Source organism: Drosophila albomicans, chromosome 2R (assembly GCF_009650485.2).
Source record: "Drosophila albomicans strain 15112-1751.03 chromosome 2R, ASM965048v2, whole genome shotgun sequence".
Lineage (NCBI taxonomy): Eukaryota > Metazoa > Arthropoda > Insecta > Diptera > Drosophilidae > Drosophila > Drosophila albomicans.
In genome coordinates, this window is record NC_047631.2 from 26,189,146 (window position 1) to 26,206,808 (window position 17,663).

Consider the following 17,663-nt stretch of genomic DNA (forward strand, 5'->3'; position numbering starts at 1 on the left):
AAGGAGCAGCCACATCAGATACTTGCCTCCCTCCCATCTCCATTGCTGCCACACGATGGCAACAACGATGGCGACGACGACGTTGCAGACGTTTGTATTTGACTTTGTAACATCGTTATACAACAACAACAACAAGAACAAGAACAACAAAACTAGCGCACTTGTTGCATAAGTCACCAACACACACACACACACACACACACGCATACCAACAAGTGGCATTGGCAACGCACAAAAGTATGCAAAGACTTGCGAATTCACACATTCTAACAACAACGCGACGGCAACAGCGACGCCAACAGCGACAGCGACTGCGACGCCGACGGCAAAACAGGATGCGGATGCGGATGCTGACGTCGCGGCACTTTCGGCGATTTTCGACGATGCCACGATGTGGCACACACACATGTATGCTTGCAGCTTGCCCCCTTTTCAAACTGCGAGCAACAGTTGTCAACTGTTGTGGCGACAACTTGTTGTTGTTTGCGGCGAGCAAAAGCGAAGACAAGAGTTTTAGTTTTTTCTTACTTTTTTCGGGTTGCAAGCAACAACTCCATTAGCACACGCATTAAAATCATTTTCAATTCCCCCCAAAAAAATAGAGAGAAAAATAAGAAAAACAGACTAGGCAACATTTTGTGTCGCCCTTTTTTGTGCTTTGCTTTGGCAAACAGTTCAAAAGGATGAATCGAGCAGCAGCTTCAAGGAGTCTGTCTCTGAGCTTTTGTGTTGGACAGTACAGACTGTACTTTTATTTCATCAGCAGCTTCTTTTGGTTTAAGCACGAGACGAGACAACACAAATCGATAAATATGCAGCACAGCACAGCAGCAGAGTTTTGTAAAAATTACATTGAAAATGCATTAGACGTTGCACTCTGACATGAATTTCAATGGCGCGGCGTCTCGCATTTCATTCTCTGCTCTTTTTGTTTTCCTCCCTCAATATCTTTTTTCTATACTTTAATTAGAAGCGTGAAAAGCAGCTAATGCATTAATCGTGTGCTATAAATTTCAAAAAGCAAGCAACTCTCCTGACAGGCGGCCAAAGCCAAAGCCAAAGCCAAAGCTAAAGCCGAGCAAATCAAAGTGCACAGTTTCCATGTGCTTTCAAGGTTGACAAAAGCGAAAAATAAATAATAATAATAATAAAATCCAGTTACCTGCTAACAACGCAATCAAAACGCAATCTAAAAGCGCAGCTCTCGACTCAACTCAACTCGATTCTCAGTTCTATTTGTGTGTGTGTGTGTGTCAAGTCAATTGCCATTTTGCTGGCCACTAATCAAACGTAACGAAATTACTTACAAAGTATAAACATGCTTCAAATCACAGACAGGTTCGCCTTGAGATTTGACCAAAATGGCGCTGGCAAAACGGTAAAGCCGTCGTCGAATAGAACTTTTGCCAGCAACAACAACTAACTTGTTGTGCGACATTTACACGGAAGCAAAAAAATAGAAACAGAAACAAAAACAAAAACAAGCTTCAAAACACACGGCTCTTAACTTTGTCTGGCGTCAGCGTCAGAAAGCGAATGACTTGGCGTATACGTGATATGCCAAATGCTACGCACGCTGATTATCCAATTGATCAGTTTTGCTACGATTTGAGATCAAGTTTTTTGTAGAATGAAAGAAAGCGAGCTTGCTTTGAACAACAGATCGAGTTGAGTAATCTTTTGGCTTTTGGCATTAGATCGGCGCATTTTTTCAATTAAATGAGTAAAGCGAACTTTTTGATACATTCAAAAGAATTTATACTGTTTTGTAATACATATATATTTTTTTTCTTATCTTTTATTTACAATCTATCTGCCTAAACAATAAATAAATTGTATAATTAATATTAAATTAACCGAAAAAGCAGTTTTCAAATGAGCCCTGCTATTATTTATAACATCTTTTCTTTGCAATATATGTAAGGAAATTATTATTCTTTACTCGATTTTTGCATCTGCTAGATTTATTGCTATAAATTTATTATAACATTTGTGAACTTCTTCATTTCATCTTAAATTTTATTCATTTTTCATAATAATTTCACATTGCATTTGACAATTAATAATAATATACCAAAAGATTTAAAATATACTATGATATTGTTATAGAACATATTAAAAATTATTAATTTAATCTTCATTGTTAGGCATATATAGCGTTAACATTTTAAATTGAACCTGTTACGATTAATAATAATATACCACTAGATTTAAAATATACCGTAACTTTATTATATAACATTTTTAAAATTACCTTATCTTCATTTTGATGTATATTTAGTGCAGTGTGTAAAAAATTCAAACGGAATATGTCAAGATTTAATAACAATATACAATTAGATTTATTAATTTTAAACAACTTATCATCTTATCTCCAACTGTATGCAACTTTATCGCAGTTCGTAAAAATTTCAAGATTTTATAATAATATACCACTAGAATACCATAGAGTACAAAATATACCAGATCAATCAAAGCAAGTCAGAACAAACAGCAGCAACAGTTTTTTCTATATACAATTATTATTATAAGTTCTTTATATCTGATTGCACATTAATTTTCAGGAATAATAGATACTGTAGAGTTGAAGCAAAAATCGATTATCATTGGAAATAAGTATAAACCATTTAAACTTCAATTCCTTTTCGATTCTATGCATATTTTCTTCAGCAAATTCAGCGATTTCTATCGATGCTTATCTCAACTGCGTGAATTTAGAGTTAGCAAATTGAAAAAGAGATAACAGATTTGTAGCCAACGAATTATTGGCTAGATTTATAACCAGAGCTGACCTCCGATGTCAGTTTTGTTTATTTGCTTTTGTAAATAAGTTGCTATAAGTTGTCGTAGTGCAATATCTAGAATAACTTTGCACACATTTGCCAACACACAAATTTCTCATTTATGTACTTTAATCTTTGCAAAAAATTGCAAACAAAAACAACACTTGCAACAGCCCAAAATGTGAATCATATGGCATTGCATTAGTTGCGACTTGCGACTAAAAAACGCAAACGATAAAAAAATATATATGAAAAAAAACATTCCACACAAATTGCAATATCAAAATCGAACTGCGAGTGCAATGCGAATAAATATCAAGTATACGTCTGTATATATATGTGTGTGTGTGTGTTTATAGGCGAGTAATAATGCCATTCCATAAATAAGTAAATAATACGAAATTGATTAAATGCTTATCAGTCGGCCGACGTCGAAGAAGAAGAAGAAGAAGAAGAAGAAGAAGCAGTAACAGAAGAAGCAACAGAAGCAGCAGCAATAAAAAGGGAAGCAAAAAAATTGATTTCGAAAATCGATTCAATAAAAAGATGTTGTGCAAATCAAATCAAATGTCACAATAACTTTTTTGTGTGTGGCAATGCGTTGTCACCTCTGTTTTTGTTGTTGTTGTCTGTCTTGTTGTTGTTGTTGCTGTTGCTGTGCTGTATAAGCAAATGAAAGCGACGATAAGAGAATCGATGAGTTTACTACAACGACTACGTGTCTGCTTACATGTTAATTAGTAACTCATAAGTGAATATATAAGTGTGAGTATGAGTGTGTGTGTGTGTGTGCGTGTGCGTGGAGTGTGTGTGTGTGTGCGTATTAAATGTGTAGCTTGCAGCTGTTATCATTGGCACAGCTTTATGGCATGTATTTAAATGCAAAATGCACGCATATCTCTGTGCTCACTTTTATGTTTAATACTCTTATACCCTGTAATCATAAAATGAAGCAAAAGAGACTGCTTCATTTGTAAGCAAAGTTTGTAAAGCGCAGGAAATGCACATCTATCAAAAGTCAAGTGACTAAATATTATTTTATGCCACTGATGCAATCTAAAATATAATATTCTTATAAGAAGAAGTTCAAGAACAAAGTATTCTGAACATTTTCAAATGCGTAATATTTCAGAAATTATGAAAAAATAAATTAAATAGTAAATTTCATAATTGGTAGTAAAAATATTAGTTGTTATAATATAAAAAAAACTAAGAGAAATCATTTATTTACTATTTTATCTTTATTACGTATTCAATTTTGTAATTATTAAGGTACGGAAATAACAATTTATTTATTTTTTTCATAGTTTTTCGAAAATTATTTATTTTGTTTGTACAGAATTTGGATAATGATAATTTATTTTGTATTTCTTAATTGGAAACATTACTATTTACAGAATTTAGGTTAGTTTATAAAACTTTAACTGGTTAGTTTAGAAAACTTTAACTTTTAACATTAATGAATTGTTTCTTAGGGAATTTTGGCTAGTTTACAAAACTTTAAAAGCTTAGCTAACGTCACTAACTGCTTCCCCTATATAGTTTCTTTTTAAGATCTGTAAATATCATTAAAAAGCATTCACTATCCGGCTGATCTTTATACTACAACTCTTATCTATTCGCTACTCTAAAAAGAAGTGTGACTAATTCTGTAATAGAGTCTTATTTGCTGATTATTATTAACGTGTGTGTTATCTTTTTGTGTACATTACGCAGTATTTGGTAGTCGTGCAGTCTCCGCGTGATATGAAACCTATTTGTTATTATTACACATATGCACAATAGCGATAAATCAATGAACGAGAAGTCGCGCAAATCTGAATCTGAGCTACGCAGCTCAAAGGGTAACGGGAACTGCGCTGTCGCTGCTTCAGTCTCTGCCGCTGTCTCTGTCGCAGTCGCTGTCGCTGGCTCTGCTCAGATGCAACTGTTGCGTTTATTGTCGTCGCTGTTGTTGTTGTTGTTGTTATAGCGGCAAGCAAGGGCTCTTCATGCATACATATGTGTATGTGTGTGCTTGCCTGCATGACTGTGTGTGTGTGTGTGCATTTATGAGATAATACCTTGAACGTGCGTCAGGCAGGTCGTTGTCGTTTAACTGCCGCCAACGCCGCACACAGCACATGACTGCCAACGCTTTAGTTATTGTTGTTGTTGTTGCTGTTACTGCTGTTGATAGTTGTTGCTTTATGCAAGTGAAATGAAAAGTGTGCAGCGATTTGGCTGTAAACACAATATTTCTTTAACATGCTGCAGAAAGTCAACTGCGCATTTAATCGCTCATCCATAATAAGCAGCTGCTGCTGCCCAATTGCAGTTCAGTTTGTAATTTTAGTTTTAGTATTAAGCAGAACAAAGTTCAATACAAATGCGACCCACAAAAAAAAAAAAAACAAAAAATCAAAAAGAAGCAAAGCAAAGCTCAAGCTCATTTACATGTTGCATTCGCCTAGGCAACTCACTCACTCACTCGCTTTTTCGCCTGCTCGCACTTGAGTCGAGTTCTGAGTGCTTGAGGCGAATTGAGTGGCTGGCTGAGCGCGCATGGGGTAAAACGGGGCAGAGGCGAATTCACCACGCGTCAGCGGCGACGCGTCATTAATGAGCAGGAAATGCAATTCTTGCGGAGAGCAGGTTAAGCAGCAGCGGCAGCTCTCTGGTGAATTCACAGCTCGCAGCAGATTATTAATGTATGAGTGAGCGTATTTCATTGTTGTTGTTCTTGTTGTTGGTTAATTTTTGAGTGAAACTTTATATGTAAAATTGTACTTTACACGACACTTGTTAAGGGGCTGATAAGTACTCAAAACTGTGCACAAACAAAAGGGTATTTCCCCACTATTAACATTAACATTAACATGCATGCATATTTTATTGTATACATGTAGTTTTATTATGCTTTAATTATATTTAAATTGCGATTTTGTATATTTACATATATGCATTAAAAAAATGCCCGCATTGCTGGCAACCAAAACTCAGACCCCCATTCCCCAAAATAATCGACAAAAAAAAAAGAGTCCAGCTAATTGCCATGGCAGCGACGCAGCAGCGCAGCAGCTGCAATGCAATTTTTTTCACAATGTGTGTGTGTGAGTGTGGCTGCTTAATAAGCAGCTGTGTGCGTGTGCGAAATAAAAAAGCGACAAAAAATGTGGTGAATAGTAAATTTGAGATGTTGTGTTCTGTGCTGTTCTGTTCTGTTCTATTCTGTTTTGTCTCTCTATCTGTTCTGCGCTTTTTGCATTGTTCTAGCCTCGTGAGCGAAAGGCCTACAAAGCATTTGAGTGACTTTTGCAGTAGATGCGTGCATGAGTCTTTGTTTGTATGTGTGTGTGTTAATTGTAAGCTACATTTCTTACAGTCAATTGTCAACAATGTCAAGCCAGCTGAGTCGACATTCAAACTTGGGCCAACTACAACAAGTACTCGTCGTACTCGTAGTCGCCACTCGTGTTTGTGTATTCGCACTCGTATTCGTACTATTAGCACCAACTACTCAACTGACTCCGACACCGGCTATTTTGGCAGCGCTGCGCGCAGTCGGCTGGCTTTTTATCAACGCGCGCTGGCGTCGCAGTCGCCGTCAGTTCGACTCAGTTGCAGGCAGCTTTTGTTGTTGTTGGTGCTGGCGAGAATTGCATTGCATTGCACTTGGGCACTTATATTTTCTGCGCTCTCTCTTTTGCATGCGTTCGTTCTCACTCTCAGGCGACGCTCTCTTTGCTCTCACTCGGCTTGCAATGCAAGTCTGTGTCTGTGTGTGTGTTGTAGTTGCTCTCCTAGTATTTTGCTCTATGCGGGTGAGTGTGTGAGTGCGGCTTTACCCCGTTACTGTTACTCCTAAAGTTCTCGCGTTTGCGCGCCTTTCGCACTCAATGACTCAACACGCTCCTCTCTCTCTCTCTCTCACTCACATGCACATGGCTCTCGCGCTCTCTTGCTACTGCTGCTCTCTCTCTCAGCATTCTAGTTGTGTGTGCTTTTTTTTGCTCTGAGTTTTTTGTTGTGTGTTGTGTTTTTTTTTGTCGTAAGCATGAATGCGCTTGTATGCAATTTTGACGTCGCTGTCGTCGTCGTCGTCGTCGTCGCCAGCGCCGTCTTCGTGTTGTTGTGATATAATTTTGCAGTCGGCTTCGGCAGTCGCATAAACACAACGCATCCGATATGCAACGGAACGCATTTTCGGACGCGGCCCGAGTCGTTCCGAGGTGTAGCGTCCGACGATCGCGTATATCAATCGTAAAGCATTAAGCGCATTTCTCATTTTCATTCTAATCAGTCGCCATCCAAAAAAAGAAATATTATTACAAACAAGTTTAAAAAATAGTACTTTGTGTCGAAAACAAAAATGGAGACAAAATTACAAAATTGGAAATGGCGAAAAACTGCAAACAAAAAAAAAGAAAATTACAATTACAATTTATGAATGTGATATCAAAAAGTGTTAGTTAGTGTTCAGTGTTAGTTAAAAATGGCTCAATCACAAAAACAGCAGCTGTGACACATTGCGTATACGCAACGTTTGCCCTTTGGGCAATGCACGCACTTGGCTTTGCCATTAAGTCGTCGCCCGCGCGTTCGTTCGTTGTTTTTTATATACTATATGTATTTTCGGTTGTTCTTGACTGACAAGCGACAACAATAATAACAATAATAGCAACAACAATAACGAAGCTGCAGTCGCTGCTTACGAGTGTGCGTGTGTTTCATTGTGTGTGTGTGTGTGTGTGTGTTCGCATTGCGGTCGCTGGCTGACTGACTGGCTGGCTGCTGCAGTCGCCGTCACCGTCACCGTCGCAGTCACCGTCGCAGTCGCCGTCGCCGTTTGTCGCTGGCATGCAAAACGCGGAAAACTTTTTTTCGCGCACTCGCAAAATTTTTATAGAATGCATTTTTATTTCGGTCTTTTGGTTGAATAGTTGCACTGCCCCGCGTGTGTGCGTGTGTGCCTTTGTCTGTGTGTGTGAGTCCGTCTCTCAGTGTGTGTGTGTGTGTCTTCTCCATGTGCATTCAATTTATATTCTTAATAATATTGTATAATTAATGGCAATATTTCAATTGAAACAAATGTGACAAAATGCACATGTCCCAAAGAATTGCTTAAATTGTGAATTACAACAAAATACAAAAATACAAAATGAAAATGTGCAAATGTGAAAGACGTGAAGAATAAACTACAACAATAGTTAATAGTTTTCATTGCCAATCAATCGAATGCATCACGCACCGCATCGCATCGCATCTCATATTCTCGATATCGCAAAACACTTTGCACTATTTTATATTTTTTTCGTGTTACGTTCGCAGAGCGCAAAAAATTCATTTGTCGTGCCAAATTTACTTACAAAAAAACAAAAAAACAAAAAGAAATGAAAATAGAAAATATTAAAGAAAGATGGAGAAAAAAATGTACTTCAGCATACAAATGAACTGTAGCAAACTTCAGCAGCAGCAGCATCAGCAGCAGTAAAACAAAACAAACAAAAGCAGCCAAAAAAAAAAGAAGCTGAAAAAAGAAGTGAATAGAAGTAGAAGTGGAAGTCGCTGTAGAAGTACTGTAATAAACTGTGGTTGGGTGGCTTTCGGGGCGAACTTTATGTGCAGGCAAAAATGTAACAAATTTTTGTCAGTTTCAATTTTCGTCAGACAGACGAGAGACGTTGCTACCAACTTAACCATTCGCTTCAGCTTCCCTTTCTCCCCCTTTTGTCTCTCCCCCTCTTCCGTCTCTAGTGCAGCATGACAATGGCCAGGTCTCTCAGGGTGCTCAGGCATTTACTTTGCCGTCGGGGCTTGCAGCACAGCATAATGAACGAGAACCCAAAAAAACAAAAAAAAACGAATAGAATGAGGGGGCAAAACTCTCAGATATATGCTAGAAAAAATGGCAAATTAAATAGCCAAAAAAACTGAAACGAAACGCAAAAATTTTTGTTGGCCAGCAGCGAATTGGCAATGCGCTGCAGCTGCGCAGCGTTTTTTCTCATTTTTCGGATAACCATGTCCTGCTGTAAAAAACTGACAAAACTGAAAAACTGTATTGCAGCGCAGCATTTGATTTTCGCATTTCCTTGGCTTACCTTCCGTTCGTTAGCATTTTCTCTCTGTATCTCTCACTCTTCCCAATTTTTTTATTTTTTTCCTTTTTTTTTGGCACATCCTTTTTGCCCAAAACTTAAATTACTATTTACAATGGCTTTCAGTTGTTTTTGTTGTTTTCATTTTCGTTTTTCTTTATTTTTTTTTGCCAGCTGCAACTTAGCTGGCGAATATTTTTCTACAATTTTTCGCTGCCCTCAACTTTTTTGTATGACCTCCTCCCTCTCCCCCCCACACTTGTCTAACCCCCCCGCTCACCTTGCGTTCAGTTGAAGCAGCTTGCTAATTTCATTTGGTATTTCAGTTGAGTTTTCTGCTTTATTTTCCACACTTTATTTTTATATATACAATTTTTTCACTTCTGTTGAGCTGTAGCGTTAAGTAAATTTGATAAAAAACAAAAAAAATAAAATGTGAGAGACGAACAAGCAAAAAAAAAAAATGCTAAGCGGCGCCGAATCTTATCGGCAGTCCATTGAAAAAAATACAAAAGAATCTGCGTTGCTGCGAAACGTGAGCGAAGAGTCGAAATTATGCAACTCCAGTGTAGAAAATAGATTAAAAAAAGAAGAGAGAAAGAGAAATTAACTGGCATTTTTCGAATAGTTGAAAAAGATTGATTAAATCTGTATCTGTATCTGCAAGATACAAAAATTGTGCAATCATTGCGATCGCAAAACGTTGAAGACGCGCTTTTCACACGTCTCTCAACGTTGCTCATCAACAACTTCATCATCAACATCAACGATATTTTATTTACAATTCTAGATAATAAACAACAACAACAAATACAACAAACACAACAGCTACAACAACAATATTTTTGTTATTAAATTTATGTTGAGTTAAATACAAAAAATATATAAAAAATAACGTAAACGTAAACGAAACAAAACAAAAACAACAAAATATATAAAAAGTGCAATCCATTAAAATAAAAACGTTAAACTAACAACAAATAAATGAAACAAGAGAAAAAAGAAAGAAAGAAAGAAAAAAAAAACACTAGCGAAAATAATTAAAAAAGTAGCAGTTACTTTTGAATTATTTTTAAATGCTGCATTCAAAATAAAATGTTAAAATAAAACATATCACCAAATAATTATAATAATTAATACACACACAAAACAAACAATAACAATAACAACGGGCAACTGTCAAAATATACAACAACAACAACTACAACAACAACAACAACAAATCACACACAATTGCCGCCTGTCTGTAAATTGAACATAAGAGAAATATAAACAACAACAACTACAACAACAAAGCGAGCTCAACAGAGGAAAAAAAAGGAAAAGCTGAAAACCGTTTCATTTTCACGTTGCATATTATTTACTTTGTGCGCCACATAAAACATCAAACAACAACAAAAGAAGGAAAATACCAACCCGAAAAAAAATACATAGCATCAACAAAAAAATCTGCAACAACAACAGCAACAACTGCAACAATAATTGCCTGCATTTTGCCTTTTGTGCGCGAACCAAAAAAATCAGAAAAAAACGAGAAGAATTTTTATTGTATATAGGCAGAGCGCATACAACAACAAAAAATTGTATATAAAAATATATTTATATATATAAATTTGCGCTGTATGCGCTGCTCGGCGTCAGCGACAGCAGCAACAGCAGCAGCAGCAACATCGCAGCAGCAACAACAGCAACAACATCAGCAGCAACATCGCCGCAGCAGCAGCATCAACAACCGAGACACAATTACTGCAGAACGCCCCAAACAACTCCGAAGCGAATAAAAAAATAACAACAACAACAACTTAACGCTGAGTTCCCTGTTGTTGCTTCTCTTATTACATTGTTGTTGTTGTTGCTTACATCGACTGCGCAGTCAACAGCAGCAGCAGCAACAACAAGCAGCAGCAGCAGCATCGGCAGCATCACCACATCAATTTGGCTTTTGGGCAAAAATAATTTAAGCGAAATATATGTGATGCTATGCACATCAGCAGCTATGAATTATGTACGTATCTCTTGGCTATACATACTCGTAAGATAAGATAATCTACACATTTATCATACAGATAAATCATTAACTTATTAATTAATCAACTTGAGACATGCGCGCAAAAAAGAATTCGCTTTATTTTTCAATCTTTATTGAGAAATATATATATTAATAATTTATATTATGTTATATGTCGACTTTCGTTCGAATACGAAATATAAGATAATCTACACTTTTATCGTACAGATAAATCATCAACATATTAATTAAAATCAACTTGAGACGCGCTCGAGAAAAGTTGACTTTATTTTCAATCTTTATTGGGAAATATAAACATATATTTATAATTCATAAATATGTGGGAGTTCTGATGAATCAGATATATAAGATATATCGTTCTGATAAATTATTAACCTATTAATTAGTCAACTTGAGAAAGAAGTTGACTTTATTTTCAATCTTTATCGGAAAAATAAACATTCTGCATCTGTATGCAACTCACAGTTGTCATTTCGAAATTTGTTAAAGCTTTGACGAAACAGAAAAATGAGACAAACTTCACATTTATCATACAGATAAATATTTAACATATTAATTAGTCAACTTGAAAAAAGAGATGACTTTTTATTGGAACTTTATTTGGGAAAATATCAGTTTATCCAACTTTATGCATCTCACAGTTTCAATTTAGAAAATTGTCAAAGTTATGGCGAACCAGAATGATTTAATATACTGCACATTTATCTTGCAGATAAAGTATTAACTTTAAATTAGTCATTTTGAGAAAAGAGTTGAATTTATTTTCAATCTTTATTAGTATACAAATTCCTTTTTGCATCTTCAATTCATAAATTTGCCAAGGATCTGTCGAATCAGAAAGCTAAGAAGGCAAACACATTTATTAAGCAGTTAAATTATTAACTTATTAATTAGTCAACTTGAGAAAAGAGTTGACTTTATTTTCAATCTTTACTGAGGAAATATTCATCTCACAGTTTCAATTCATAAATTGTCAAAGTTCTGGGGAATCAAAAAGATAAAATATGATTAAATATACTACCCATTTATCTTACAGATAAATCATTAACTTCTAAATTAATAGTCTTGACCATTTTCGAAAAACTTGATTTTTTCGATCTTATTATACATTTATTGGGAAAAAAAATCACTTTATACAACTATTCCTCGCAGTTTTAATTCATAAATTTGTCAAGTTCTGGGGAATCGGAAAACAAAATTTGTTTTATGCATTTATCGTATTGGGTTTATACTTGCAAATTGCTGACTCAGCTGTTCGGGAATTATTTTTGTAATAGATTCTAGCGAAGTTCTAGGGGACGTATCAACTTTTTTGCATTTTTTATTCCGCTCACTTCCTCGAAGATAAACACACTTAATTTATTGCCTAAAATTGCAACATAATCGATTTGTGTTGCTTGCATAATTCCTGATTTGATATCATGTTCACTTATTTGGCAATTATATTTAATTGACCGATTGTAACAATAACCTTGCGCAACAAAACTCCTTTCACTTGACTTTTTCGGGCCAAGTTCTTCGAACGCTTATCAGCAATAAGTACAACAAAAATAAGTATAAGTAAATTTAAGCAATGCCTCATTGACATTGTCCTTCACTGCCAACAACAACAACAACAGCAAGAGCAACAACAAAGCAAACAAAGGCAAACAATGCGACAAGCTATCAGATACTCACACATTCACTTGATGATCGCTGTTCGCATAAAAGAAAAGAGATACATCAGCTTAAGGACACAAGTTGGCAGCAAGTGCAAAGTGCGTTGACACACAGCACAAAGATACAAAGCTAAAAGATACTTACTTATTCACAACTATGATAACTCTGTGAGTTATACAATTCATTCAACACCTTGACGATATCAAATCGCTATCAGCGGAAGTTCATAAATCGTTAAAGTTGTATCTCAAAGTGATCACAATACGGCACGGCGAAAAAGATAGTTATAGTTGTTAATTCACAATAATTCGCAATCTGTTATCAAGAATATACATATATGTATGTGCATATATATATATATATACTTGTATGTGATGATGTGTAAGTTGCTTATCAGGTGGCCTGACGCAGCCAATTCTGACCCAAATTGCGAAAAAATGAAATGCTGAAATGCTGACAACAGAGGAGGCCACTCTCTGTGCCTTTTGCCTCGCTGATAATACGTCGGCTACTTGTGAAATCTGAGCAACAACAACAACAACAGCACAAAAATTAAGCAACAAATTATTGAACAAAAAAAAAGCAGTATATACATTCAACATGCTTTTCTTATGTACAACAACAACAAAAAAAAATGTGAAATGAGAAAACGCCCAAAGCGGAAATATTTTTTTGCGCTTTCTTATCAGTCAGCGCACAAAATTGATTTTTTTTTCCCCTCTCTCTGGCTGTTGCTGAAATTTTCACAGACTGTTGCCACATATACATTTTATATATATTTTATTAGTAGTGTACAATATTGTATATAATATATATAAATTTGTGTTATATAGTTATATGTAAAACAAAATCAATGCAGCTGCAAGTGCAGCGATCGCTTGGCAATTATTTTGCACTATCGTTCGACTCTTGACGCGCATAGTTCAAATTATCGCAATTTAATTTTTATTATAATTGCACATATATGTATATAGTATATTTCTATATACTAGCCACAAATATTGTGCATACGTATTTGTTATATTTCCACAAAACTTGCTGCTGATAACCGCAGCTCAATCATTGCATTCGTTTATTTACAATATGTCGTAAATATAATATGATTTCTCTATAGTTATATTTTATTGCTACCCACAGGCATAGAATTCCGAATTAGAAGTGCACAAATTGAAGTTGTAGTTGTGAATTGAGAAAGTTCAATTTGAGGGGGACTAAAAGATGCTCTGTAAACTGAGAAATTTATTAGTTATTCAATTATGTTTATATCTATAAAATGTTGCACTGGAAATGATTAGAATAAATAACTAATTCGAAACTAATAAACTTAAAAATATATATAATCTTTTTTCATAATAGAATTATTCACAGATATCCTGCAAGTCTAGAAATTTATTAATTCAGCATAATTCATATATTTTTATTATTTTTATATTAAAATTTTGGGCGTGCTAGAAAAATTTAGCAATAGTTCTTTCCACTTATTTGGTCAACCTCATTTATTTATACAGAATCGAAATAAAAATTCTTTTTATTTTGAAAATGTTCCTTAAATTTATAAATTCCTTAGTTTTTATTGAGCTTTTATTATCATTATTATTATTCTGATAATTTGTATATTGCACTTTTATGCATTCTACAAAAGTCTAGCAACAGCTCTGTCTTACTTATTTATTTGTCCTCATTTCTGTCTACATTTAATAAATATTCTTTACTGTATTTGAATTATTCAGTCTTCAATCTGCAGTTGCTCTAAAAATTTATAAATTCATAAGTTTTTAATGAGATTCTTATTCTATTATTTTGTATATTTAAATTTGATGTAAGCTACAGAAATCTAGCAATCGTATTTGCACAAATATTCTTTTAACTTCATTTTTGAATTTAAATCATAAATAATAGAACTATTTATTCTTCACTTTTTAATATGAGGATATTGAGTTTATTTATTTTTTATTTTATTCATTTTTAGTATTATCAGTATTGTATTCATTTAAGTTTTATGCATTCCACAAACATCTAGCAACTACTTTTCTTACTTATTCGTTCGATCTCTTTTCCTTATTTATTTAATAAAAAAAACTTTACCACAATGGAAGTTTTCGTTCTTTACTTTTCAACTTCGTCAATTTATTAATTTTAAATACTATAATTATTATAGTTATTACTATTTAAATTGTACTATTTCTACAAACACATAGCAACCACCTTTTCTATTTATGCGCTCAACCTCATTGCTCTCTCAATTCACAATTACAAACTCTCTTATCTTTATTTATGTTATTTTATAAATAATATATATACTCGCTTACTCATAGTAGTCCCCCTTTGGCGTAGTTATTTTAATCCAAATTCGAAGCTTATTTACTTAATTCTCAAGACGCAATAGAAACCAAAAACTTCACAATATCAAAACCACACAAAAACATTGATGAAAATGACGCAAATCACATGTGATTAATAAATGCGCCATGTAATTTCTGTTGATCCAATTTAAATATAAATATAAATATAAATATATATAATTAATGGTGAATCCGCGCTCGCACTTCTTTTGTTCGTAATTTTCGGTGTTTGTTTACCAAATCGAAATGAATCAAAACAAAATATAATAAATTCGCCTTCATTTCGCTTGAGAACGCACTGAGGATTAAAAGTGTTTTTAATACGCGAATAAAGTCGAATACAATAATTACGTAAGTAGAAACAAATTGTGTAAATAACAAAAATTCAGCTGATCGAATTGCAGTTTGCAGCTGTTTTTTTTTTCTTAGATAGATAGCTGACAACTCGAGTTGCCAATATAAAAAAAAAAGAAAAACAGATAAGCAAAAGAAGAGGGGATGGGGGAAAAATAGTGCATCATAAACAAACGAAAACAAAACAAACAACGTGACAAATGTGTGAACATTAAATACATTTAATAAATGAAATGAAAATGCGAAAAAGCTTTTGCTGACATGGCTTAAACTCGAACGTTTGCTGTGTTTGTGGCCCGCACACGACGCGTGTGGTAAGCTGTAAGTAAATGCAACGTAATTAGCTGGCCAGGCACATTTAAATGTGGTTGGAAGCAGAAGCAGAAGGAGAAAGAAACATCAATGTCTTGGAATGGCAATCGCTTGCCAATCAAATTGAGACTACCAAACATTTTACAAACGGAAACAGCTGTCTCTCTCTCCTTGGCTTCGCCTTGGCATGCAGATCTATCCTCTAGTACTATATGTAGATGTGCAGAGGATAAGGGTAGAGCTAGGCAGCCAAAGGCAGCTAGGGGCCAGAAGTGGCTTTGTGGAAGACAACGTCAAGCAACTGCCAAAAGGAAGCTGCTACCAAACACTCGGCTTGGCTCTCGAATCGAGCAAAATGCAGCCGGCCTGCTGACTATGTTTAGTTTGGTCAATGTTGCTGTTGCTGCTACAGTTCTAGCAACAACAACAACGGCAAAATAGTTACAACTGACTGGGCTATGCAGCAAAACTTGGCTAACGACTTTTTTCCGTTGGCGCTCTTGACTTTTGCATTGAAAATCGTGCAATTCACCTGCTGCCTGGCAGTAACAACAACAACTACAACAACAGCAACAACAATGACGTTAAATGCATCTGCATCTCAGCAGCAGTTGCTGTTATTGTTGTTGTTGTTGTTGCTGGTTGCATGTTAATGTTACAGCTGCACTTGCACTTGCAGCAAATGCCGCGTCGTCGTCGTCATGAATGACGCGGCTTAGGCCCATTCCCATTTTCCATTCCCTGTTGCCGCCCGCTGCCCTGGCATCCACATGCAATTATTTTTCTAGGCTGCGGCTGCAAATTGCACGCCTGCAACACCATCTCTCTCTCACTCTCTTGCTCGCTCAGTCATCTTCTCTCTCAGTCTACCTAGTTTATCTGCTTCTTGGCTGCCTTTTTGTTGATTTTACAAGGTGTGGAATGACTTTGGTAGCGCCTGCCACTGCCTCAACTTTTGTTGCTCTGGCTCTTGCTCTCACTCTTGATGCTGGCTGCCTGCCTCACTCATCGTCTCAGTGTTTATGCCGCATTCGTGGCTTCATTTTGGCCGAAGCCAAGTCCAACTTGAGCACTGCACGTTTATGGTCGCGTTTTAATGTAATTGTTGTTGTATTACAGCAAATTTGTACGCTTTGATTGTTGTTGTTGTTACACTGTTTGTGTTGTTGTTAATAGTGTTTGGCTGTTTTGCTACTTAACTGTTTTGTAATTTGCCATTCATGTTGTCGGCCTAAAGTGGCGAGTTGCCCGCTTTTGTTGTTAGAAATCAGACACTGATCAATTTGTTGTCGTGTGCCAAACTAAAAATGAAGAAACTTAAAACAGTGAAAACAGGTAGCTGAGTTGATAATTTGGGGCTTTGCCTGAGGTCTTCATTGCTGCTCAAATAATTAACAGTATTGGTTGGCATTAAGTGCCATCGTAAAGCCGTCGGCTCTTGAGGGCAACACCCACAAAATTTATGATGACTTTTGATGGAAAGCCAAAGGATAACGCAAAGGCGCAAAAGTCGCTTCAAAACTGAAATGAATGACTCGAGTGACTTAATAAACGACTAAACTGACTACTGAATGAGTGCATGACTGACTAAATGAATGAGTGAGCGAGTGAGTGAATGCGCAAGTGACTGATGAGTGCAAAACTGGCAAAGTCAGCAGTCGAAGTCGAAGTCGAAGGCAGCCCTGTTATTAGTTAAATGGCGCATAATGGATGAATAACTCAAAATAGTAGTAGTTGCAAAATAGTAAACAAAATGTATTAACAATAAAAGCAAAAACAATGTGGCTTTTGTTGTGTTTGGTAAACTGTTAAACTGACTGCGAAACTGACTGACTGACGATGCAACGTCGAAGACGTGGAAAACTGCCAGCGAAGCAGCCGGACCACACCTTAATAATTACTTAAAAGGAAAATAATTTACGAAATTGCATTCATAGTTCAGCTCGTTGCTACTGCTGTTGCTGCTGCAACAAAAGCCAGCCATAACAAACAACAATGCCAACAAAAATAAAACAAACGATAAAAAGAGAGAGAGAGAGAGAGAAAAATTTGTTGTGCGAAAAAAATTGAAACGCAGCGCGTGGCCATTTTGTGTGGCAGGTAC

At 35.7% G+C, this 17,663-nt stretch overlaps 1 protein-coding gene across 3 annotated transcripts in view; it reads left to right on the forward strand.

Moving 5' to 3' along the window:
• LOC117576414 (putative uncharacterized protein DDB_G0282129) overlaps positions 1-17,663 on the forward strand; it is an 80,360-nt gene that overhangs the window by 25,270 nt on the left and 37,427 nt on the right. Inside the window, exon 1 of one of the 3 annotated variants that reach the window (XM_034261142.2) lies at positions 10,550-10,868. The exons of the other annotated variants lie outside the window; for them this stretch is intronic. Coding sequence (XP_034117033.1) covers positions 10,844-10,868 — 25 coding nt within the window. The 5' untranslated portion in view covers positions 10,550-10,843. Of the gene's footprint in view, positions 1-10,549; positions 10,869-17,663 lie in introns of those variants that run through there. 3 annotated transcript variants of the gene reach the window in all.